Consider the following 25696-nt stretch of genomic DNA (forward strand, 5'->3'; position numbering starts at 1 on the left):
ACCCCTCCCCCGGCCCTGGCGCGAGCGTGGAAATGGCTTAGCCCCACCTTAGCCCCACCATGAAAAATGATGTTAAAGTAAGCAAAATAAAGTCCGCCAACTCGCGCGGAGTAAATTGCACAGACAGCAGTTAGTAAGATTGATTTCAGTAGCCACTTGTCTGGAAATACCGAAGACTAGAAACGGTTTTGAAAACTTTTGTCACGTAGTGATCGTCTTCTCAATAGAACATCTTTGATAATGTCTTCTGGCCAATCAGAATCAAGATAACGGCGTGGTGTTGTTGCAGGAAGTCCTGACGGAGAATACTTTTGCGGTAGTACATCTCTATATACACTGAACAAAAATATAAACGCAACACTTTTGTTTTTGCTCCCATTTTCGTTGAGATGAACTCAAAGATCTAAAACATTTTCTATATACACAAAATAACCATTTCTCTCAAATATTGTTCACAAATCTGAAAAAATCTGTGATAGTGAGCACTTCTCCTTTGCCGAGATAATCCATCCCACCTCACAGGTGTGGCATATCAAGATGCTGATTAGACAGCATGATTATTGCACAGGTGTGCCTTAGGCTGGCCACAATAAAAGGCCACTCTGAAATGTGCATGTTGTGAATTGAGTGGCCTGTGTTCGTCATCCATAACATACGCCTGCCCATACCATAACCCCACCACCACCATGGGCCACTCAATTCACAACATTACCCTAACCCTAACCCTACCCCTAACCCTAATCCTACCCCTCACACCAGATACTGACTGGATTTCGGACCCCCCCCAGACCCCCCCAACAAAGCAAAACTGCACGTTTCAGAGTGGCCTTTTATTGTGGCCAGCCTAAGGCACACCTGTGCAATAATCATGCTGTCTAATCAGCATCTTGATATGCCACACCTGTGAGGTGGGATGGATTATCTCGGCAAAGGAGAAGTGCTCACTATCACAGATTTTTTCAGATTTGTGAACAATATTTGAGAGAAATGGTTATTTTGTGTATATAGAAAATGTTTTAGATCTTTGAGTTCATCTCATGAAAAATGGGAGCAAAAACAAAAGTGTTGCGTTTATATTTTTGTTCAGTGTACATCGATACAACATTACGTGTTGATAGAAATCAACACATAATGAAATAAGACCCCACGGTTTGATGATTGATAGGTGTGTGGGCTGTCTTTCATTTTGACACACAGAACAATGGGGGCTATCCGCCCTTATCCACAATGTAAAGTAATTCACAGCCTCTTCCCTCTTCTCTCTGTGAGGAGCAGCAGGTTCAGCTTTCAGAACAAAGTAACAAAAAGCTAAAATGGCATTCATTTTTTTAAATATGTCGTGTAGTAATAGATTTATTTATTTTTCTTCTCAAGAGAGTACCAGAATGTGTATTTTATGTTAGTATTTCAAAAAATCTCCTGGGGGAGAATCCCCCCAGACCCCGCTGCAGGGGGTGGGTTTTCAGCATCTCAACTCTTTCACCTGTGGGGAAATTGCAGAATTGGCTCCAGGTCGCCCTTTTTAATTACTACAAGACAAATGTGCCTTTTTATTTCATACAGTTCAATTTGGATTGAGACAGGGAAATAATCTAAACCTCTCGCGTGGCGTTTCACTGTCAAGGGGAGCGTGTATGTAATTACATTGCAAATACTGACTTGAGCCCCACCACTGTATGGGTTAGCCCTACCATAGATTACCCAACACAAATACTCTGGAGCCGCCACCATTTGCGGTCTACAATGACAGAGAAGAGCCTGTCAAGTTTGGCTGTACTCAGCATTGAATCAAAACGCACCATAGCTTTAAATCTTAATCAGTTTGTGAGGCGTTTTGCTGAACAAGATGGTAATCGCCACATTCAGCTGTAATAGGCATGCCAACTTGATGCTCTGCTCACGGATGAGTCGATGAGAATAATAAACTGTTAAGATGATGACCTTATGTGTGTATAATATTTTTCTTCTTTGTGGGGGTCTGCCCCCAAAAACTGTTTCATGTCCTGAGAAAGTCAAATAAGACGGTGTGTAAAACTTCACTGCCCAGCCAAAAACAAGTAACCACTTTGATTTAACTAGACCAGTAGGTAAGGACTTTCCACTGGATAATAACTGCAGCGATGTTTATGTTTTAGCTGAATACACATTTTTTAACCCTAACTGATGCAGTTAGTCACTTCTTTAATGTTTGTTCTTTCTGATGTAAAGTCAACGTTGTAACTGTTTGCAATGAAGTTGTGGGGCGCTGAACTGTTCTTTTGATTCTTTTGATATATGATAGTAATTACTTGTCTTTCAAATTTGAAGGAGGGTGAGCAAGCATCTTGCGGAACATTCATCATTAACTCCTCCAAAAAATATAGTTTATTTAATAATAACACTGAATATGTGAATCATAAAAGGGATTGACAGCTGATAGGAATGATATGATTGTTAATATTATCATATTAATTCAGACAAACATCGATGAGACAGTTAATTAATGTACTTATTGCAGCAGTCTGCATAGATTTGGTTTCCCTGCTGGTCTAAGAGTGAGACAAACTCATTCGGTTATTGTTCAGTTAAAATTCATTAAATGATGTCTGCCACCTTATATATTTATATGTAAGGCTTTACTGATGTGCCACAATAATGTCACCTAATGTTATTGAGTTAAAATATCAATATTGTGGCTTTCCAAGTTAACATTGTTGATATGACTGCGATTAAATCAGCATATACTTCTGCCAGGGGACGCCACCCCTGAAATTCTCCTGCCACCCTCTTGCCACCCCATGAATATTTGTCTAGATCCGCCCCTGTGTACCTTTCCCTTCCACGTTCCCTCAGACCTTCAGCTTAGCTTTCTTTTCATTCCTGCATGGATGACGTTTTCTTCCACCACAGCCTCCCCCACTGGCTCGTTAAACTGCTGCTGACAGCTTGAGCTCAAACTCAGACTGAGGCCCTTGAATGAACAATGCTCGTTTCAGCGTTTCCAGCAGCCAAATGTAACCTCAAGCCGAAACATTTCCATCAGGCCATGAGGAAAAGTAGTTTGAATATGAAGCATTACAGTACAGAAGGTCTTTGAGCGCTCCTCGATTGAATCGGATCAGAAGGGGGGAAAACCCTTCGGAGCAGCATAAGGCCAAGACAAAAGGAGATGCACTTGCCTGTCAGGAGGCTGAAATTTACGTTCAATCCTGCCTCCGTGCAGTATGGAGCCGTTGTACAAAGTGCTTTATGGTTCGGCAGACACATTTTAGATTAAACACTCCAGTGAGTTGATTATCTTTCCATGAGTGAAGGTGAAGCTTGCACACCAGCCCACGCTGCTGCCAACATGCTGGGTTACTTTCCTCTGCCTTATTCCATCAATAGAGGGTGTGATGACCTGAACACCTGCACGATATAACGCAGTCCAACACAATGCTCCCGCAATAATTACTTTTGTTGAGACAGTGGCGGAGAGGTGTTGATTGAACTCGTCGTTTTTTGTATCAGATGTTTTTTATCTTGCTCCAGGAGAAAATGTTGAGCATTATTGCAGACCTTTAACACGGAGAGACCTCATGGCGTTTGAATTTATTTTGTGAGCCTTTTTTTTGTCTTACAACACGGCAGCATATCTTAATATTAGTAGTCTCCAGACACATAGAGAAAGAGCTGATTGCTATAATAGAGTGGCAAAGTCATGCCCATCTACTTCCGCCCCATGGGACCTTATTTCTGAAAAATCATGTATTGAAGTCAATGGAGAGAGAAAGATTATCTTTCGATCCCGTTTGAATTGTGCCATGAATTACACATATGATGTTTGTCAATCTTAAAAAATCATTTCCATGTCAAAAAAGTCACAGTTTGTCGTAAAACTGTTGAAATATAAGACTATGAAATATACGCAACTAGAAAGACTACAAATCCTAGAGTCGCGTACATTAACGTTACAAATTACACTCGTGTTACTCACCGAAACCTTGTAAAGCCGGTCCCGCATGCTGGCTCTTACGGAACCGACTAACTCCCCTTGTGTGTGTACAGCTCTCAACATGCCCAGACTTGGAGTGATTTTCACCTCTTTTAATACTTTTCACTTCATTCTGAAAGAAAGAGGTGAAATGTGCTAACGTGACGGCCGTCTTGGTGTTGGTGACGTATGCAAGACCAGAGTTGTAGTTCATTGAGCGCTTCACACACAAAATAGACACATTTTAATTTGTTTGACTTTTTGAATTATATTTTAAATTGACAAACATCATATGTGTAATTCGTTGCACAATTCAAACGGGATCAAAAGATAATCTTTCTCTCTCCATTGACTTCAATACATGATTTTTCCTAAATAAGGTCCCATGGAGCTCCCCCGGAAAGGGAGAGACTTTGCCTCTCTATAGCATTTGGTTATTGTGCTGTCTTTATGTCAGAACATTACATTGTGTCAATGCAATTCAGGCATAAATGATCAGTCTGTCATTATAAACTCTGTAATCAAGCCTCAGACTGATGAGCAGTTTGTTCCCATGTAATTATGTTTCATAGTGTGTGTTTATCTTCACAACACAAGGAAGTTAACAATCTAAATCTCTGAATGACTTGTCTGCATATCCATACTTGTGCAACCTCTATCATTAATAAGATATGTCAAGAATATTTCTCTGTCGTCATTATATATTTTACTTCAGTATTAAGTAGGGGTGCACCGAATGGGAAATTCTTGGCCGAAACCGATACCGAAAATAGGAAACAGTTGGCCGAAAACCAAATGCCGAAAGGCCGAAAATGATTAATAGAAATATATGTATATATATATATATATATATAATGTATACATTTGTTACCAATGTTGTTCAGCTACCTGATTATGGAAATAGACATGATTATGGAACAACTTAACTTAAATAATAATCACTATTATGTGTCCATAAAACATTTATTCAGCACTTTTGAATGCATACAGTACATTTATATATGTCATGTATTATTGCTAAAAAACATTATATCGCAGTCTTAGTGTCGCCAACTCGTTTCTAATATGCAAAGACAACAAATGCGTCTATGATGTATTTTCGATCAGACGAGATCTCTCTCCCCCGTCTGTGTGCGAGGGGGCGGGGCAGTTTACACACACGCAGCTGCTACATGCAGCGGAGCACACTGCGGAGATGGCGGAGAGAACGCGCTCCGAGGTGTGGTTAAACTTTACCTGTCTCGATGTGGAGAATACTTGTTACCATAAGTGCAATAAGAGTTTAGCATGTAAGCACGAGCAATTTGTCTAAACATTTAGCAAAAGTGCACCGCATGCAGACGGAGGAATGCACCGGGTTCGACCGTCTTTCTAGCAGCTCTGTAGCCCCATCCACGAGTAACGTTTCCACGTCAGGTGTTCTGTATGCTAGCAGCAACACACGGAGTTAACTACATGATACAAACATGGGTTAATGATTAGAGGTAACTGAGTTATTTAGTTTGTTAAAATTTCAGCTATTCTGTTTACAGTCTGTCATCAGATTATTTAATACGATTTGTTAAAGACTCAGGGCAATCTCGATGACAAAGGTCAATGTTCCCCCCCCCTGTGAGCCAGCCGCGAGCATGGTCGCCGCGTCTTTATTACGTCATCACAACAACACGTTAGGTTACCAACGTAAGCCTGTTCTGACATTCGGTTCCGAAAGCCGAAAGGGCCTTTTTAACCATTTGCGGCCGATAATTTTCGGTGGCCGAATATTCGGTGCATCCCTAGTATTAAGATAAATTATTAATTTAAAGAACAAATACCAAATACCAGACAAACCTGGACAAATACCTGGACAAATACCAGTGTATGTGTGTGGTCATTGATTGTGGATAAGCTGCATACAAAAACATAAACGTAATCACATATCATAATATATGCAACACCTTGGCTTGACATTGCTTTTGTGACACATTGTGACAAAAAATGCACAGCCTAAAATAAATCTGTCCAAGTGAGCTCTCTTTTCACAGGCTGTCCGACAGCAAACAGCCCTTTAAAGCTCTGCAGAACCAGCCCGTTAGCTCTGAGTTGTATGTTTCAGTCCTCTTTGATGAGAGTTACTTCTCAGCTACGTCTTTCAACCTTCAAAATGTCTTTTGAAGAGTTGCCTGCTTCAATGTTTGAGTATCTGCCTTCCTGTAAAAGAAAATGATGTGTGATCAGTGGGGCTAAATCAGGCATCCTCAAACTACGGACTCCGGTCCGGATCCGGACCGAACCACCACTGTCTCCGGACTCCGAGCAAATTATACTTTTCATATGTATTATCTCTCTGTATTATATGTGAGACATCGCCACAACGCATTCGCAACGAGTCAAAATTCTCCGCTATGTCCACTGCAAACAGCGCTCTGCATGTCTGACTGTTCCACTGTGTTCCACCTGTGTGTGTCAACGCTTTGGTCCAATCACATTCAGCATCCAGTCAGCGTTTTTTTCCCCCAAACAATCTGCGAATCAGAGGCACAGTAGGGCGGGTCTTCGCGGAATGCGGGTGGGAAAAATGTGTGTGTCTATTTCAACCTGTCTAAGTCAGAGCGAGAATTAAAAAAAAAAAAATTCAGAGCGAGAGTTAACAGCTCATCTAGTTCCATCTGTACTGTAGCTAGTAGCCTAGTTTCACCCCAGTTGGCAGCTTTGTTTTGAAAGAAATGTTGTGGCTCATCGGACATTTATGAGAGAAAGTCTCTAATGTCCGAGTGCAAGTGAATGCAGCACAAGATGCACGTCATATAACCCCTCCCCCGGTCCTGGCGCGAGCGTCGATATACGATTGGCGGCGATTTCATTTTTAACTGGACGGCGCAAAACGAGAAGCATTCTGACCCAAGCGCTGAAGGAATGAGGTATTTGCGGTCTACAATGACAGAGAAGAGACTGTCAGTTTGACTGTACTCAGCATTGAATCAAAACGCACTGAAGCTGTTGATCTTAATACGTTTGTGAGGCGTTTTGCTGAACAAGATGGTAATCGCCGCATTCAGCTGTAATAGACATGTCAACTTGATGCTCTGCTCACGGATGAGCATACACAACTATTAAGATGATGACCTTACGTGTGTAAATATATTTTTTTCTTTGAGGGGGTCTGCCCCCAAAAAACTGTTTTAAGTCAGTGCATTTCCTTAGCTGTGGGTGAGTCCACTGACACCACTGACAATGCTCAGTTGCTGGTGTTTGTGAGTTGTTATGATGAGGCAAAGGGGGAGTTTGTTGAAGATGTGTTGGGCCTGATGAACCCCAGTGGACACACAAGAGGGAATACATTTATAAAGCAATAATGGGAATGCTGAATGAAAGAGGGTGCAGCTGCCTTTATTCATAACTGTGCAGCTCTTACACTGCGACTCTGACGGATCAAGCACAGACACAATAACAATGAAAACTGCTGCATACAGATTATTTTTGTTTTTGCAACCTCATGTTAAGAATCTTGTTGCAATTGTTTAAAAGTTTGAATGACCGTAATAAACGGACCTTTGTCTTATTGAAACATTTATTTTGGACCTTTAAGATTTGTATTTGAGTACCCCTGGGCTAAATGATCTTATGAACCTACCGAGTAAAGTAACATCTAGCGGTTATTTGCCTTGAACTCGTGTAGAGTTAGTAATTCTCCCTTTCATCTTTACTTGTTTGATCATCAGCCAATCATAAATGTCGATTTCCATCATCATGTCATTAAATCACAGCAATCTAAAGTGATGGTGATATGAGCTGTAAAAGATATACAGTACAAATCAAATCAAAGTTTATTTATGAAGCACATTTTAAAAGCGATTTTTGGTCGGGCCAAAGTGCTGTACATGTAATAAATACTAACAAATGGTTGAAAAGAGTAAAACGTCAGATTTCTTTCAGCACATGTAAAGTGGAAAATCTGTTTCGCTGACTGCTTAGTGTTGAGTTTAAACTCTAATGGGTGTTTTGATGTTAGAAGTGCAAGTCTGCATACTTAATACGTTTATTAAGGCACTTCAAAGGGAGCTGAGTGCAAGTAAAATTCTTCATGTGTAAACAGCCTGCAAGATTTTCAGAATCAGGAGGGTTATGGTACAATTAGCCGTAAAACATTCTTGTTTCATACAGAAACTACACGTCAAACAAGTAACATGTAATAAGTGGGCTGCTGCATGAGAAGGTATTTGTAAATAGAAATGTCTTCTCATTTTGCAGAAGAAATGTCAAAAGAAACCTTTTAATATCAGTGTAGACAAATGAGGTTAACTTATAATATGTGTTGTTATTAATGTGTTTGCACTATCAAGTTGCATCATTAGAGACTTCCTATCCGTCAAAGCTTTTCCTCAAGTGTTATGTATGGTATATAACAATAAAGAGGTTTTATGAATACACAGCTTAATATGAAATATTGGTCTCATACACTCTCGTAATTCCAACAATGTAATACAGAGTTTAGGTGGTGCCTTTTCCCCTGTAACTCAGTCCATAACTTAACCACTCACTTACTCTAAGGTTGTGCAATACTCTAAAGATGTTAGCTTTGTAAGAGAGAGAGAAGCTAATATTCAAAGACCTGAGAACATGTTACGACCAGTCAAAATGCTGCTTTCAGAAATGTACCTAACAGTGTTTCCCCACTAGCCCTTTATTGACGGACACTTTCTTCATATTGTCCATATCCTTTTTTATTTAAATTATTCTAACTGTCCAACAAATAAAAACTCAAACATCCAGTAACTTTTGATTATCATCAGCTTAGTAGTGTTGTCTTGTAAAGGTTTTTACAATGATGATTCAAAGCTCTTAATATACTTGTTTAGAAACCAGCCCCTGCAGTTGTTTAATGTAGTTTTTGTCATATTTATCTCCACTTTTACAGCTTTCTTTATGAGAAAACATCCTACAAGTAGCAGTTTGCTGTTTTGGTTTATGGTGTGTTTTTACTGTATTAAGATGCTTATGTTCACTGCATCGTTACCCCAACACACCTCAGACATACACATCTCACCACAGACACTCTCCTGCTGTGCTGTAAGCTGACCGGCCACATTCTGAGCTCACGTGCCCCATGGGGCTCCGTCCTGCCAATGCTCAGTCTGAAAACTCCTTATCTCCACTCTGTCTCCTATCTAAGCTTTGTGCTTGGCTATGGCAAGGGCAGACTGCGGGCATTTTACTGTATTGGGTGACAGAACAACATGCATCCCATGCCATCACAAATAGATTATATAGATTTATCCTCCAACTGCTTTATGTTTGTTTTACTGCAAATTCATCACACAAATCAAACCCAGCTTAGTGATTTCTGTATAAAGTGAGATATCTGTTAAAGGGATATACTTCACTTTCAATAGAGAAGCAGCTTTGTACAAAAAACTAAAGTTGTGTACCCAGAAAGTATTAATAGCAAGGTATAAACACTCTTAAGCAGTACTCAGCTCTACAATAGACAGATGTTTTTGTCTAACAAGGAATCAAATGAAATATATCAATAGACAACTTGGTAGTGATTGGTTGTTTCCTCAAGAGTAGCATTGCAGACAAAGTACAGTTAGCCGCTTCAACAGCACTGTCACCAGGCAGATTATTCTGCTGAAATGATCTTGTATATAAAACGTTGTCACCTATTAAGCATGCTCCATACCATAAACAGCAATCAGCTAAGCAGTGTCCTGGTACCAGATCCATGCCAGCAAAGTTTATGACCCTTGTGGCCCTACGAAGACATTGACTTAACACACGGTACATCATTCACTTGGGAGAGATTCAGCTGAAGGCTGTTAAATGTATCTTGAATGATATTGCGCTCTTAGACCTGTCATCCCGGAGCGGCCATGTTGTTGACCCCAGGCATGCATGGCTATGAATAACACGGAGCAGCTTTAGCGTCCCTATATAGATCATCCTGCCTATCTCTTCAGAGTACATCCACTGCACATTTGTTTTAAAAGTCTGATTTATGGGCTTTCCTTACCCATGAAGAGCCTATCTGCATCCAATGACCACAGTAAATGTTTTTGAAATCACTAGAGAAACAAATAAGAAAGGACAGAGGAAAATGAGGCAAAGAGACATATGAAAAAGCGACTGACGTCTGATAATAACTTCATTATTTCTATTAGAGCTGATTTGTATTCATACCGCATTACACTGCATCCCTGTTACCAAAACACTTTGACAACTCCCAGGCTCCCCGTGCTCCTTCCTTTCACAGTAACATACTAATTAATAAATCCTCCTTAGACAGCTATCGTTGTCCTTACACCCTCCTGACGGCAAAAACAGCCGATATAAGCATAATTAAACTGTCAAGAAGTGCTGTAATTCGCAATAGCTCCTAGTACACGCAATTGTTTTGAGGGATGTCATAGGTTGGCTGTCACACGTTAGCTGGGGAGCAGCCAATAAGTGCTGTGTTCCTAATGAAAGAGAGATACTTTAATTATCTGGTGGAGCAAGCCCATCATTTCAAGTTCGTGTGACACGAAACGTTTATAAAAAAGTAAGAAAGCTGAAAGAAAGGAAAGACAGAAGGAATGAGAGTGAAAGAAATTAACAAAAGATTTAAAAGGAGAAGAAAGACAGGAAGAAAGAAAGAAAGGTAAAATAATCTCAATTCAAAGGCTTTATTGTCAACTTCACCGTCGTCATCTTAAATCACAGGTTCCTCCAACAATGTAACATACAAATATATCAAATAAAGAATGATGAAAGACAGTCAGAGAGATGTGGAGTCATGATTAGATCACATGGCCTGGAGGTAATACGATCTTCACTCACTGTCTCTCTGCCAGTAGATCATCTGTTTTTGTACTTTATGTGACAGGGTGTCTTTACAGCAGTGATTCTCAATGGGACGTGTGATTCCTCACTGTCGGGTCACTCTCCTCTCTGACAATTTTAACAGTACATTTTCATGGGACTGAATCCCAAAGGAAGATAACCACAGACCTCCATAGCACAAGTCTCAGAGCAAGATTCAATTTATAATGCTGGTTCTCCTGACTGAGAAACATGAAGAAGAGCTCCTTGCTTCACAGGAGGCCGTCTCACTGGATGGGTTTTCATTATACAGCTTCGTAAAAAATCAGAAGTTTGAGATGCATGTGGAGAGAGAAGCCCTGAGGGTAAACATCTGAAGTCAGATGAGAAACATAGTCTTTCTTTAGAGGCTCAAGAAATGTGATCTCCCTAAAGGACACAAGTCCAATCCAGAAATAAATAACCTAATTACAGATGTCATGGTGTCATATGAAGAATGTTGGGTCCTCAATTTAGCTTAAAAACTGCACTAATGAATAGTTTTTATATCAACCGGGGATCAAATGATAATGATTGAAAATGCAAATAATATATATTTATTGCTCAGAGCTTTTAAACAACACTTAAATATCTGTTTCTATTATTGATGATGGTGTTTATGGGAATATTACCAGTGAGTAACACATGTTTTAACACCAAATGAATGCTACACAATGTCATGCAATGTTAACCAAAGTAAAACCTAGTTTGTTTATGCCCCATCATTTGGATCCACTCCCAAATGGGTTCTCTTCCTTGCTTGAACTTGCTACCGGATATCTTGTGAAGCTAGTAGTAATCCTGTTGACGGGTAGACAAACAAAAGTTTGAAAAAAAACGATCCATAAACATATTTTCCTAGCAGAAGCTAAATGAAGTCCACAAATCCTTAGGAAACTAAGTGTGTTCATGCTACAGTAGCTTCCACTTCCAGGAGAAAAGGGAAAGATTCATCAGATCATTATCAGCTTGTCATCTGTGTCGCTTAGCTCATACGCTAATAGAGAAACGCTTCCGGATGCCACTGATATGGAGAATAGCGGAGATCTTGAGCTCAAACTCACTGTCTAACACCCACACAGGCTGAGCCATCGCTCAACAATTGAAGAAGATGCTGTCCTTATTAGGCACGAGGCAGATGGTGTCCCATATTGGTCCTAGTGTGAAATTACTGTTATGTTGAGCTGTAGGTTTGATGGACATGCCTTTGTGTTGCTCCTGTGCAAATGTGTGCGTCTAATCTTAGATAATAAGGAAAATGAAATCCTCAGCAGTCTTGCTGAAGGGATTGATGTGTTTGTGCTGTGTGTTTTAGACACAATGGACTGAAATCTGTGCATGAATTTCTATATGCAACCCACTTAGTCTGATCCCTACCCTTCACTGATAATATTTGTATGATTCATACTGATTTTGGCATTTTAAATATGGTATATATATTTGGATTTGCACCTTATTGATATGTTGTAATCTTTGACTTTAATATCTGCACTCTTCTCACGTATTTCTGCTGTACAGCAATTTCCCTCATGATAAATAAAGTCTTATCTTATCTTACAGTAAGATGTGTTTTAACAATTAGCCTAACACATGTACCCCATATTTCAGGTGATAAGGTGATATAGATGCAGGTAGACGAACAACAAGCAGCCTTTTCTGGACTTGAACCGGGTTACATCAGCCCCTGATACTGCTGCTCATTTCAAGCCTTTCAGTGCAGTTGCAGCATGTTACGTGGATGGCAGACTAACATGAGATGAATGGAGAGGGGGGACAGAAAAATGTTTTCCCCTTACTCCTGTTGTATTTTCTGAGAAATGTGAGCAGATATCTTTGCAAACCAAATGATCTTCCTCAGCCAAACATAAAAAAGCCTTGTCTTGTTTTCATTTATGGCATTTTTTACTCGGCTTGTTTTGGTGCACAGACATAACAACAGGTGGATCTAAGCATATTTTGCGAAATGGAAGTAGAAATGGTAATATAATTGAATATTTACTCCCCCACTACCTCCCTGTAAAATCCAGTTTATTACTTGTTCTGTTGCTGCCACTAAAAGTGACTTTGTATTATTGTTATTTAACCCTAATTGTAGTCACTACCCTTACCTGCATTTCCTTTGTGGATTTGAATGTGTGTCCATTATGGTTGCATATGCATGTATTCTTATCTGGACCTTTTATCTGCCATGTAAGCTTGATGTTAGAAATGAGTCAGTGCTGCTCAGAGCTGGATGTCTAACACTGCAACAAAGGTGGTTAGCAGGAATATAGTGTCCAGCTGGGACTGCTAGAGTTTGAGTATGAGGCGCCCTTGATGCTGGAGAGGTCAGATGAGAGTATGCATGCTCGGGCTGCGAGAGGGAGACTCTTCTTCCTCTAGAGAGTGCCCCTCTTCTTTTTTTTTTGTCTCAACCAAAGCCCCATATGTCTCTGAGAGCAGGTCTAGAGCAGCAGGTCAAAGCAACAAGCCACAGCAACCATCTGGCCCCATATTTTCCACCTTGTAGGGTGGGTTTGATTCCCTGCGTTACACCTCCCTGACGCTCTCCTTTGACATGGGGGTGTTTTTTGTACAATTCTGCATTTTCTCTGAGTGACACATACTGACCGACTCCTGCAGGCCAGCTCTAACCTTTGCTGTCAATACTCTTGGCAGCCACTCTGTCATAATCATCGTCATCACTTTTTTCATCCTCTCTCCGTCAGTCTTTGGTTCTGTCTTTCTGTCTGATTTTGCGGTTTGTGACCCTTTTCCTCTGTGGCTAATGCTGTCATTTCGATTTATTTGGGTTCAATGCTAGTCGCTTCTTCTCTCCCTCTGACTGATGCTGTCATGTCAGGGCAGCTGCTAACCGTACCCTGTCCCTCTGTGGTCTCTACACCACACTGTATTATCTGATGTGTCGCAGCAGCTTACTTCTTTTTTTAACCAAAGAAAAAAGTATATTTGCTTGTTTGGGCGACATGGTGATTGATGTTAACACCCTGCACAGTGGACCATATTTTATTGAATACATTTCTAGTGTTTATGTCAGCTTTGTTCTCTTCAAACTATTTGGCCTTTCAAACTTTTCGGTACATTTAACGTTTCAATCAATAAAACCTTTCCATTTGATGTATGTAATGAAAAGAGAGCATATTCGTTATTGTGAGTTATCTCACTTCTTTGACCATAACATCTAAAAGGTTCTTCTTCAACCATTTAATTTCAGCTTTGAATTTTTGACACAACAACCCAAGACTTTTTATTTCCATAAGGACATCTTGGCCAGGATTCTTGCAATAAAACTAAAGTTCCTTGACGGTTTATATTTGAAGTCCTGTCCTACACTTATTTACTCACAACAAATTACTTGCCTTATTGTTTCAGCTCAGCAGAGGAGCATATCTCAGACTGTTGTGTTGATGTTGCCCTGATCTGCGTCTATCGACTACTCCGGGGCGGAAAAGTAATTGAATTGCCCGTCGTGGTCCGGCCTTTCGCTTCATTTGGGAGCTCCTCCATGTCCGGACTGCCAGAAAGTCATTACAGCAAATTAGTTATTCTGGCCCCTCGCCAGCTCTGTCACGCTCCTGCCTCCTCACTCTTTGTGCTCGGTGCCAAGCTCTCATAAAGCAGGAAACATGCTGCTGCGAGTGTGATTGAAGACTGTAAGGTTATAAATTAGATATACATGGCCTGGTGTGTGTTTCTGTGTGTGTTTGTGTGCATGGTTGACTGCAGTATCTAATCAAGCTTTGATGAGCCTCCTGTTTCCCAGGTGGCCGGGGAATGAAGGGATCATCATCTTTTATTAAGAACGCATGGCCGAGTGCATATAGTCACAAATGTTCATGAAGGCTCTAATGAACGCAATAGCTCTGTTTCTCCTTTTCTCTCATCTGTCATCTGGTTTTCTTCTACCAGTTGAGGTAGACAGTATCATTCAGGAATTTGAAGTTAAATTAGGTTATTTTCTTCATTTCAGACACTTAAACTGCTCACACAATCCAAGACTATAAGCGAAATAAAAATAATCATAAGAAGTCTGATATGTTGAAAGAGATGCTAACGTTAGCCTAAAATCTTAGCATCCAGGACCATCTTCCCACAAATTCAAAAATATTTGCAAAATGTTAAATATATTGACCATAGTGATCTGCCTTCTCTCAAATACATTGAAACTACTGTAGATGACACAAAGCTCTGAAGAAGACAACAATATATATTTGAAAACACACATTTTTCTATGCAGAAATGATGACCAGGTTACTTAAGATAATCCACACACATTGTTGCAAGCAGCTTTATGTGGGAACTGTAACCGTTTGTTCTGCATTTCACCTGCAACAGGCTCATGCTCAGCACGAGAAGTAAACATTGATGGCGTCATCCTCTTTTGAGCTGTAACGTTTGCTAACTCAGCCTCCTGTCCATGATGCATCCTCCCTTTTGCGTAGTGATACGGTTGATGTGTGTATATCTGTATCGGAAAATAGTTCCTATATGAACTGCTCATGCCAATTGCTATCTAGTTCCATTATATTCAGGAACAGGAAGATATGTATTCGACCAATGTCTCCACGACTCTGCAACTCACAGTCAAACCATCTAGCTTGATAAATAGCAGGTAGAAGAACACATTTGTATTTTCTTATTTTTTGGGAAACTGTTACTTGGTGATGACGGACCTGCTGTGTCTATGATTGCTGAGTTATGATTGGACAATTGCGGGTCGATGGGAGGTCAGCTACTTTTCCTCTGATACATTATGCTCATACGCCCACACAGGAAGCCACATGCAACTCAATCTCCATTAAGTGAGATAAGGTGAAATCTCTCTCTGACTCTCCTGTGGTCTCTCTTAAAGCGAGGCCAAATGATAGGATGAGAGGCCCTGCTGGAGACTGATAAACCCTGTCACACACACACACACACACGTACGTACGAACACTAAAACTGTGCGCTGACATGCACACAATACATTCAAATACACACACACCGACTCCCTTTCTGCTGACAATCATTCAACCAGAGCTGTGGCTGGGCCTAAATCCATCTCCATGGCAACAGTCCGTGTGTGTACGTGTGCGTCTGTGCGTGTGCGTTTTTACAGTGACCAGGAGAAAGTTATATGTTCATCACACACACTCGCAGAGGGAGCAGCGATGGATTTATCTGATGATACTCTGATATGGCTGATGGGGTTAATTGGTTTTCAGAGGGCACAGGGAGAGACTGACACTGACTAGATTACTGCAGACACACCGGGGAGCTCCGCCAGAGACAGAAAGGGAAGGAGCAAGAGAGGAAGAGGAGGTGCAGAGAAGTGGAGGAAGATTTACCTTCTTACCTTGGGGGTAAAGGAAAAATCATAGGATGCGTTTCATTAGGCTTACTTGTTCTCCCTTGCTTCCACTCTTCTTCTTTCACTTGAAAATTGTTCCCCATTTAACATCTTAGAGGAATTTCTAGATCATTTAATGCACCTGCAGGAGATGACATGGAGCAGAGGCTGCTGTAGAGGAAACACAGGAGTATACAACGTGATATTTTTGGTATGTTTAAGGTCAAATAATTTGGATACTGAAGTCATCATTTCCTTTAAAGGGGCCTTATTAGGTTTTCTGGGGTTTTCCCTTTCCTGCAGTGTTATATAGGTTTTCGTGTGTCTGCAAAGGCTAACATCCCAAAGTTCTCTCTCCCACACAAGAGGGTGAAAAGGGGTGCAAAAGATTATAATAGGGCCCGTTTAATTTCTTTCTTTGTTCTGTATTTCCAAGGCCTTTTATAAACTCATTGTTCAACCTCTAAATGTGTCACCAGTAGTTGTTCTGGATTGTTTAACCATATCTCAAGATCCTTTAAAGCACGTCAACTTTAACCAAGATATCATAAGGTTTGTCAATTAGACCATGAATTATGATTGAAAGCCCAAAGAACAGCGAGGTGACATTGTTTTATGAACTACTGTTTGTTGCATCTCGCTCTCCTCTCATTTCCTGTCATCTCTCCTCTGTCAGCTCACTAATTAAGTCATAACATTCCCAAAACCCTGCTGCTTGTAGCTCACTGTGGTAATTTAAGAAATAGAAAACACCATTAAATTGTTTGTCCCCCAGAGAGCACTGACAAGTGTAATATTTAACTGCAAAATATCTTACTCGGTGCATCGCTTGGTCACAATTAATTAAAGAACACATTAAAGGGCTTGTTATCAAAAAGATGTGTATGTAAACGGAATAATTGGCTAATATATCCTGACCAGATTTCTCTGACATTTCAGTAACAGCTTCAAAACTCCAGCAATGGTTGCAGCTAAGGTTGAAGTAACGGCTGTTGTAACGGTTGTTATTGCAGCCAATCCTTCTTCACTTTCTCTAGTTTCTAATAATGCGCACCATAACTACAGTAACGCAGCGTTCACACGGCGGCGTGCGTTGAAGCTTGCCGGCGGGCGTGTCTGAATCTCGACCAACAACCAATCACATGAATCTCCCGCCCCGGACACACAAGCACACGGTTTGATTAGCTAGAGCTTGTACTGGCATATGATTTGATTGGCTGACGCTTCCGTCGAAGCTTCAAAAGTTGAACATTGCTCAACTTGTGAAGCGAGCAACGCGAGCAAAGCGAAACAACGCTCCCACAATGCAGTTCAGCAAAGCGTGACGTCACCCCATTCAAAGTGAATGGGCAGAAGCGTTGAAGCTTCAACGCACACCGCCGTGTGGACGGGCCGTTAGTGATAACTTGGAGAGCAGGTTACAGTCCAGTTACAGTTAAGTTGTTGCAAATGATTTAAAATTGGATAGTGGTATAATGCATATTGTAAGTAGGATAGACGGACTTGTGCAGGACAGTCTGTTCATGCTCACTGATGACAGTCTCTTCTTCTTTATCAGAAAAATAAATTTTCCAGATGAGCTAGTTTAATGAAAACAAATAGATCAACCGATCATGAGCGAATGTGGCTGCGAGGGAGTATGGTCGTCTTGTGGGTTCGATCCCAGTCCGTGCAGTCAACGTGTCGATGTATCCTTGGGCAAGATCAAGCCTTGGGTCTCGTCATGCTGCTTCCCTGATGGCTTCCACAGGATTGTAGCTGACATCCTCGTGGATTCATCTTCTTATTACAGACACATGCATTTCCTAACATTCGGTCTATATGCTGTAAAATGTATTATCTCTTCGATTTACACACGGCATCTATTGCACGTCTGTCCGTCCTGGGAGAGGGATCCCTCCTCTGTTGCTCTCCCTGAGGTTTCTCCCATTTTTTCCCCTTTAAACTGTGGGGTTTTCTCTGGAAGTTTTTCCTTGTACGATGTGAGGGTCTAAGGATAGAGGGTGTCGTATTTCTCATACTGATATTCTGAACAATCTGTGCTGTTGTATTAGCTGTAAAGTGTCTCTACTGTAGGCTATTTTTATTTTATGTACAGCACTTTGGCTCGACCAAAAATCGTTTATAAATGTGCTATATAAATAAAACTTGATTTTATTTGATTTGATTTGACGATACTTAACCCTGAGTTGCTCCTGAATGCATGGCCAATGGTGTGTCAATGTGAATGAATGTTAGCTACCCTTGAGCAAATGGTACTGCTCTGCATGAATGAGGTGTGAAAGGGTGAATGACTTGTAGTATGTAAAGCGTTTTGAGGGGTCGGAAAGACCTGATAAAGCACTTTATAGGTACAGTCCATTTACCATTTATCATCCCAGTACATTACTTGTATACAGTCTCATTATGCAGGATACAGATATAAATCCATCAATCATTCACTCATTGTTATTGATGCGACACAACTTTTCTTATATCCTGAAGCTTCCCAAATTGTACTTAAACCTAAAACGAAATACCACTTAAGATGGCAGTGGGGAGTCCACAGATGGGGAGCAAAAAAAGGGTAGGTCAACAAGCGCTTGATAAATGACTCTTCATTCGCTCAGTAGGAGTGGAAACTGCACCAGTTGTGGCTCCTAAACACCCAAGCTGAAGTGATTTTAGAGTGGGTGGGTTTGAGGATCAGTGTTACTTTCCACAGAGCCCTCTTTCCCATAATTCTGAAAATCTGATGCCAATTGTTTTTTAATCGGTTTCCTCTTTAGGCCTGTTGAGTTGGTTAATTGTCAAATTCGCTGAAGTTGATCATCAGTTCCAGATGGTCCAACCCACATCACAATAAACTTTCTGAAGCATTTTTGAAATCTTTTATTGGATCCAAACACATTTTTCTTTCTGCGACATCCTGCCTCTCACACACTGTTGAGCACATTACAGGTAGTTGACAAAAAGCACAACAGAGAGCCTTGAAGCCACAGTTTCCTGCAGTCAGTCATTGAGGCGCTACAGTGGAGCAACTGGAAACCTTGATGGTGGATGATGAGTGTTTTCCATTCAATTACCCAACCCCTATTTTCTCAGTCAGCCAGAGATTCACCCCAGTGGTTTTCCAGTCAGCACTCTGCTTCCCAGCTGCTGCCTGCACTTTATCCCAGTTATCAGCTGAGAGGTGATGTTTGTCGCTAAAGCCACCGTTTTTCTCAGCTCTATCCTTAGCTTTTTGTTTTGGTCTGGAAGCGTTGGTGTTTTGGTGCGTTCTCACAGCTCTATGAGCATGATTTTTAAGCTAAAGTAGGCAGCTAATTTTGGGCATGAATGATCACATTGTACACTTCCTGCCAAGGAGCAAACAGAAATCTGAAAAAGTTAGCGACTAGCTGGTGACCAGTAATAGATACAGAAGTAAAGCATTTAGCCGCTAAAGTGACAACCTTTCCCTCAGGACTTGGTTGGGATCAAACCAAAGCCAAACTAGAAGGGTGGATGTATGACTTTAAGCAAACTGAAGCAAGATTTCAAATAATTACGTTGTTTTGTAACTGCTAAATGTGTAATTTGTCAACTGTGTCCTATAGCACTTTAGCTATATTAACATAAGTATGTTGTGTATGTGAGGGAGGCTGTGGCGCAGTGCACTAGTGCGTTGGTGCTCGGATCAGGGGAGCACAGGCTCAAACCCCACTGCAGTCAGCATGTCGTTGTGTCCCTGGGCAAGACACTTCACCCCAAATTACATTGAGTATGTAAGTCGCTTTGGTTAAAAGCGTCTAACAAGTGACATGTAATGTAATGTAATGTATGTGTTAATGATATGATGCCACAAAGGCACAACAATCCTCAGTAAAGTATAGTACAAATTCAACGGTCTATGCCTAATTAAAAACGGAATAAATAATAAATCAAACTTTACTTTTAAAGGTCCCATGTCATGCTTTTCCGGTTATTACCCGTCCCCTTGTGTGTTATGTAGCTTTTTCTGCATACTGTATAAAAGGTCTGCAAAGTCACAAACCCTCAAAGTACACCCTGTAACGAGTAAAACTCGAACACAGAAAAGACGTGTCTATGCGCCTCGTTGTAGATTTTTCTTTTTCCATTTTTTCCTTCCGGGGCAGGTTGACGTCACTAAGTCCAAATGGACCAATCCGCACACACTCACTCAGCCTGTGCCCCGCGGAGCTCCGCATGTGTTATTTTATTTAATGTGAAGTATCAGCCCACCATTAGTTCTATAATTCATAAATTACGAATTGCACTAGAGAAAGCACTTCTTTCCGAGCCTATTGTCTGAACAGTATTAGTCCTGGTAAACATTTATTTTTAACAGTATTCCTGCTGTGAAAGCCGACTTCGCAAACAAAATATGTCATTGTTGCAGATTCCTGTTGTGACAATGACAACGTTATAAGAACAAGTATTGGCCTGAACCATCTAAAGGCTTGAGGCGTGAGATGATTTGATTATATATTTTTCCTAGTTATCCGAGAGCTTGAAGAAACCATATTTACAGCACACACATACTGTACTTGTCATATCTGTCAGAAAACAAATGTACACAGGGCTGAGGCCACTTGCTCACATGCATATGCACTGTGCATTATGGGCCCAGCCTGATCGAAAACTAATGGAGCAGAAATGTCCTTGAAAGTTAAAAGACGCATGTGAAATTGCAAATGCAGAGCCAAAGATCCGCTAAATTGCAGTATCCTTTCCACATTTACCCTGTCAACATGTAATTTGTTGATTTGTGAAACATTCACACATGGGCGGTTTAGCCGTCCACTGTATGCAAATTGGGCTCTCCAGTGCATTCTGGGTGAGAAATATTGGAGACAGGTTTTGGTCAGGAAAAAAAAGCCTAAAGCTAGAGGAGAGGAAAAAACAACAGAATAATGCAGCCGGCAGCAGGGGGAAATGCAGAGTCCACAGAAAACACTGCGTCAACAAAATAAAACAAGCAGTATTGAAACAACAGACAATGGAGTGGTCAGAAAAGACTGGTTTGTACTCAGAGGATGACTGAACGTTCCTCCTTTACATGGCTTCTTGCCCGTTTATTGTTATATAAAAAATGATGTTGCTTTTCATGTACTTTAATTTGAAATACAACACCTTAAACTTAAAGCATTAAGTGATAAGAGAAGATGTAGGGCGCCAGAAGTTGAGAAGCTGGGATAAAACGAAGGCTTGTTTTTTGTAAAGAAATATTCACTCATCTGTAAGGACGGTCAATAATCTCTTCATGTCTCCTGCACTCCCCGACTCTTTGTTTGTCCTTCATTGTATTCCTCACACACAAAGAAATGCAGATATTTTCAAAAAGAAAACATGTGTGTATTGATTGTTGCTTGCAGCATAAAAGAGCACTCAATACACTTTTGTGATGAAAGTGTTTGCAGAAATATTAAGAAGTTAGAAAAAAGGCATTCAAAAGATAACAAAAGATTCTTGTAACCTTTCATTTTTTGGCAGTTACCTTTATAAGACACCGGCTTCTTATTTCTGTTTTGTGTCAAACTCACAAAACGCTTTAATAGGCTAGTTTAAATTGTGCGGCTGCAAACTATGCATGGTAAAACTCTGTAAAGTATACATTATGTATCAAATACAAAAAAGGGCTCCTCAAAGATCACAAGGTTTCCTAAATTTAAGATTTGAAATATCTGACACTGTTGACAAAAATTCAAGTGGCACATTTTTTTAATATATATTATATATGGATATACTTTAGAGATTACCTTATTTTCAGGTTTCACCAAACCGAGTTATTTTCTGGACATATTTTGTATTTTATCCCGAGCATACACTAGTATTGAATAATACATTGATTTTACTGTACTGAAATATCAGCTGTTGCCCAAGTTTCTAGTCCAATATTGTCCATATTTTTGCTCTACTTATCTCATACGATGTTGTTCCAACCTACTGAATGACAGAGGACAACTCGAGCTGATTTCTGGAGACTCAGTGGATATGTGACAACAGATTTATTTGTTACAGTACCTGCACAAGGGATTATGCTCTAAAATCTCAGGTATTAGTGGGTTTACCAAGGGGATTATGCATTGTACTTGATTCACGGAACTGATAATGCACAACTATGGAAGCAAGTGTACCCTTTATTAGAAATGATCCTGCACTGAGAATAAGACAAGCAGCAGATGCATTAATCATCTGAGATATTCTCGGTGCTGTCAGAAGTGGGTGGTTTTCCCTCATGGCCAAGGGATATGTGACTGCAGAAAATATGTAACATTAGTCTATTGTTCTGCTATACCGTATATACTGAGTCATTCTTCTTTCTGGGTCCTTTCGGTATGAGAAATGAAGCTCCGCACTGGGACTGAGTCTCATCCCCATTACCATGTTATCTTTTTATGTGGGGCCCCTCGCGTCTTATAGATTTTGCATAAGGACTTAACAGAGCTACACGAGCCAGATTTGCATGAACATTTACATTACAGTCATCATAACTCAAAAAGCTCAGTGTTCAGTGTAAATACAGCAGATTTCCTTTGTAGCTCGCTAATGTTACTGTAACTGCATATAAGCAAAAGTACTGTACACATAATACAACAGATAAATGATTTGGTTTTTACCAAAGTTAAGCCTGGCACCAAATAGCTTACAATATACCGTACAATCTGAATCCAACAAACAATACCGCAAACATTCCTACAATAAAATAGCAATTTGATTAAAATTCATATTTTTGGACCATATTCTTCACACTTACACTTTTTTCTATTGGAAACATTCATCAAATAATGGATGATTAACATCTTTCGTTTTACATGTACTATTTAATCTTCTATTTTACCACCCTGCTGGACATGATATGTACCTTGTGTCAGTGTAGCTCCTGTATAAAGTTGATTGTATTTCATGAAATCATTTCTTAATGCGACATAGGGTCCGACTACTTTTATAACCATTACAATTCATTGGTTATTTGGTAGATTTACACACGGCATCTATTGCACGTCTGTCCGTCCTGGGAGAGGGATCCCTCCTCTGTTGCTCTCCCTGAGGTTTCTCCCATTTTTCCCTTTAAACTGTGGGTTTTCTTCGGAAGTTTTTCCTTGTACGATGTGAGGGTCTAAGGACAGAGGGTATCGTATTGTCATACTGATATTTTGTACAAACTGTAAAGTCCACTGAGACAAATGTAACATTTGTGATATTGGGCTATATAAATAAACATTGATTGATTGATTGATAGATTAACCAATTAATCTACCTGCTATTTCCTGGTTTTAATTAATTATTTAGTCTATTTAATGCAGTGGTGGAAAGTAACTAAGTACGTTTACTCAAGTATTGTACTTAAGTACTTTTTTGACATATTTGTGCTTTACTTAAATATTTCCATTCTATGCTGCTTTATACTTCTACCTTGCTACATTTCTGAGGCACATATTGTACTCTTGCGCCAGAGTGTTGAACCTGTGCCATGCGGAGACTGGAAAACAGTTGCGTTTAACTGCAGCAGTCAGCTCTCTTGAGGTCAATACAAACATTAGCTTGTACTGCCTGTAGAGATAAATACAGCACTGCAGGCACTAAATACTGATGTTCAATGATGCTCTGAAACGGAAGTGGTTTTCCTCAGCGTGTGACGATCATAGGCGGAGTTTGACATTTGCTCTTGGGGGGGGCAAACCTTTTTTACTGACGTCAGTACACAGTCCCAACTATTGCGTGGGGTGCTACGGATACAGTAGCAATAAAGCCAGCATTCACCGCACTGAGTATGACTTTTCTATGCCCGCCGTACACACACAGTCATATGGAAGGGGCGGTCTCTCCCCCCAACAACAGTGCATTACATAACTGTAAAACGTATCATAACTGTGCACATCTTATACTTATTTGATAACTACTATATCCCTTGGTTACTTGAACACGCTACAATATTATTAACGAGTGTCCTACCTTATTAAAATATTGATATACGAAATATTTGTATTGGAACAGTTTTCGACGTAGTAATGCTGTAACATATTTCAGCCACTACGCAAAATCCGCCTATGGTGACGACGTGTTTCACTGTGATTAAAGGAACATTCGGATAATTTTTTCCGCACCTATACCTGACTGAGCTGTTGTTGATAGTTGAATGTTTGGTTAGCTAGCTAGCAAACTACATATTCCTCTGTAGTAATGACCAGGGTTGATCATATTAGGCCTTATTTGAGATGTAGTCATTTACTGAATACAAATTACTTGACCATTTTTAAGTAGTAAGTAGTGGTAGGTAGTAGTTTTTGTAATTAGCAATATAATCCATTGGATTATCCAAAAATGATGTTAAAATCTGAATGCATCTGGACTGCTTTAAAATGAAAATATTGCACCATTAAAAAGATTGAATGCAGTCCCAAAGAAATATTAACATCACAAAAAAGTTTAATGCAAATAAGAGGCATTTTGCATATTTAACAGATATAACAATTTATGGTTGAAACTACGGGACTTTGTTTTTCAAGGTGTTAAACTTTAGAGTCTCAGAGGCAGATGTGTTTTTACTTTCAGGACACTGATCTTTTCTTGGGGGTCAATAGATATCTGTTCATACTGGAGTAACACAGAAAAAAAACACCTTTTGATGTGATCCTGACCTCAATTGGCTTGGTCTGACTTTTCTTCTTTTGTTTATGGTGCCACTGCCTGTACCATTTAAGCGTGTGGTTGTTACTTCCACACAATAAAATTAAGAAATCATGTGATTTTGACAGATATATTCATTTTTTTCTCATTTAAATTCCTTTCAATGCCCTCTTTTACTTTCGTACAAGTCTACATTCAACCTTACAAAGTAGAAGTGTGAAGGTAGACGATGTACGTTATAGAAACAGAGTTATGTTATCTCTCTTTTAGTTAATTAAAGCTGTTATTTATGTCACTTCCTGAATATGTGTTTCAGGCTCCGGCAGATTCCAAACTGTTATTTTTCACACAGTCTTTCAAGCAGATGACATGTCCTGATGGAGCTACCTTACTTACCCTCTTCATCCATAATGCAAACAACTAATCCATGATCTTTCTTGTTTCTGTTTTGTTTCTTTGCAGTTGGGGGAGGAAACCTTCAACCGTGCCAAGTTGTTGAACGTTGGCTACACAGAGGCTATGAAGGATGGGGAGTACGATTGCTTCATCTTCAGTGACGTGGACCTGATCCCGATGGACGACCGCAACCTTTACCACTGCTACGACCAGCCCAGGCACTTCGCCATCGCCATGGACAAGTTCGGCTTCAGGTGAGGGGACGGTTTCAGCTTGGCGTGCGTTTTTTGTGCGGACCAGGGAGCGTTAGATTAATTTAAAGTTACTTTGTTGATCACAAATTGGGGAAATTGTTTGTTCACAGCAGCATGAAAACAAGGCATTGGACATAAATTACAGAATAAAACAGTAAATATATACATTTTGACTTTAGATCATATACATACACAGTAAATATCCACATATCAACAAATATATATATATCTATTGAGTATCTCTATGGAATACACAATATAAAACCTATTTACTTGCGATTTACCTAAACAAGACATGACACTCAGGAGCATTTCAGTTCAGCCTATTTAATG

At 40.1% G+C, this 25696-nt stretch overlaps 1 protein-coding gene across 2 annotated transcripts in view; it reads left to right on the forward strand.

The window, feature by feature from the left end:
- Nucleotides 1-25696, forward strand: part of b4galt2 (UDP-Gal:betaGlcNAc beta 1,4- galactosyltransferase, polypeptide 2) — a 164237-nt gene that overhangs the window by 105189 nt on the left and 33352 nt on the right. For both annotated transcript variants that reach the window (XM_034233876.1, XM_034233877.1), the window contains exon 5: nt 25176-25363. In XM_034233876.1, coding sequence (XP_034089767.1) covers nt 25176-25363 — 188 coding nt within the window. The remainder of the gene's footprint in view (nt 1-25175; nt 25364-25696) is intronic.

This window comes from Gymnodraco acuticeps, unplaced genomic scaffold, assembly GCF_902827175.1.
Source record: "Gymnodraco acuticeps unplaced genomic scaffold, fGymAcu1.1, whole genome shotgun sequence".
NCBI lineage: Eukaryota > Metazoa > Chordata > Actinopteri > Perciformes > Bathydraconidae > Gymnodraco > Gymnodraco acuticeps.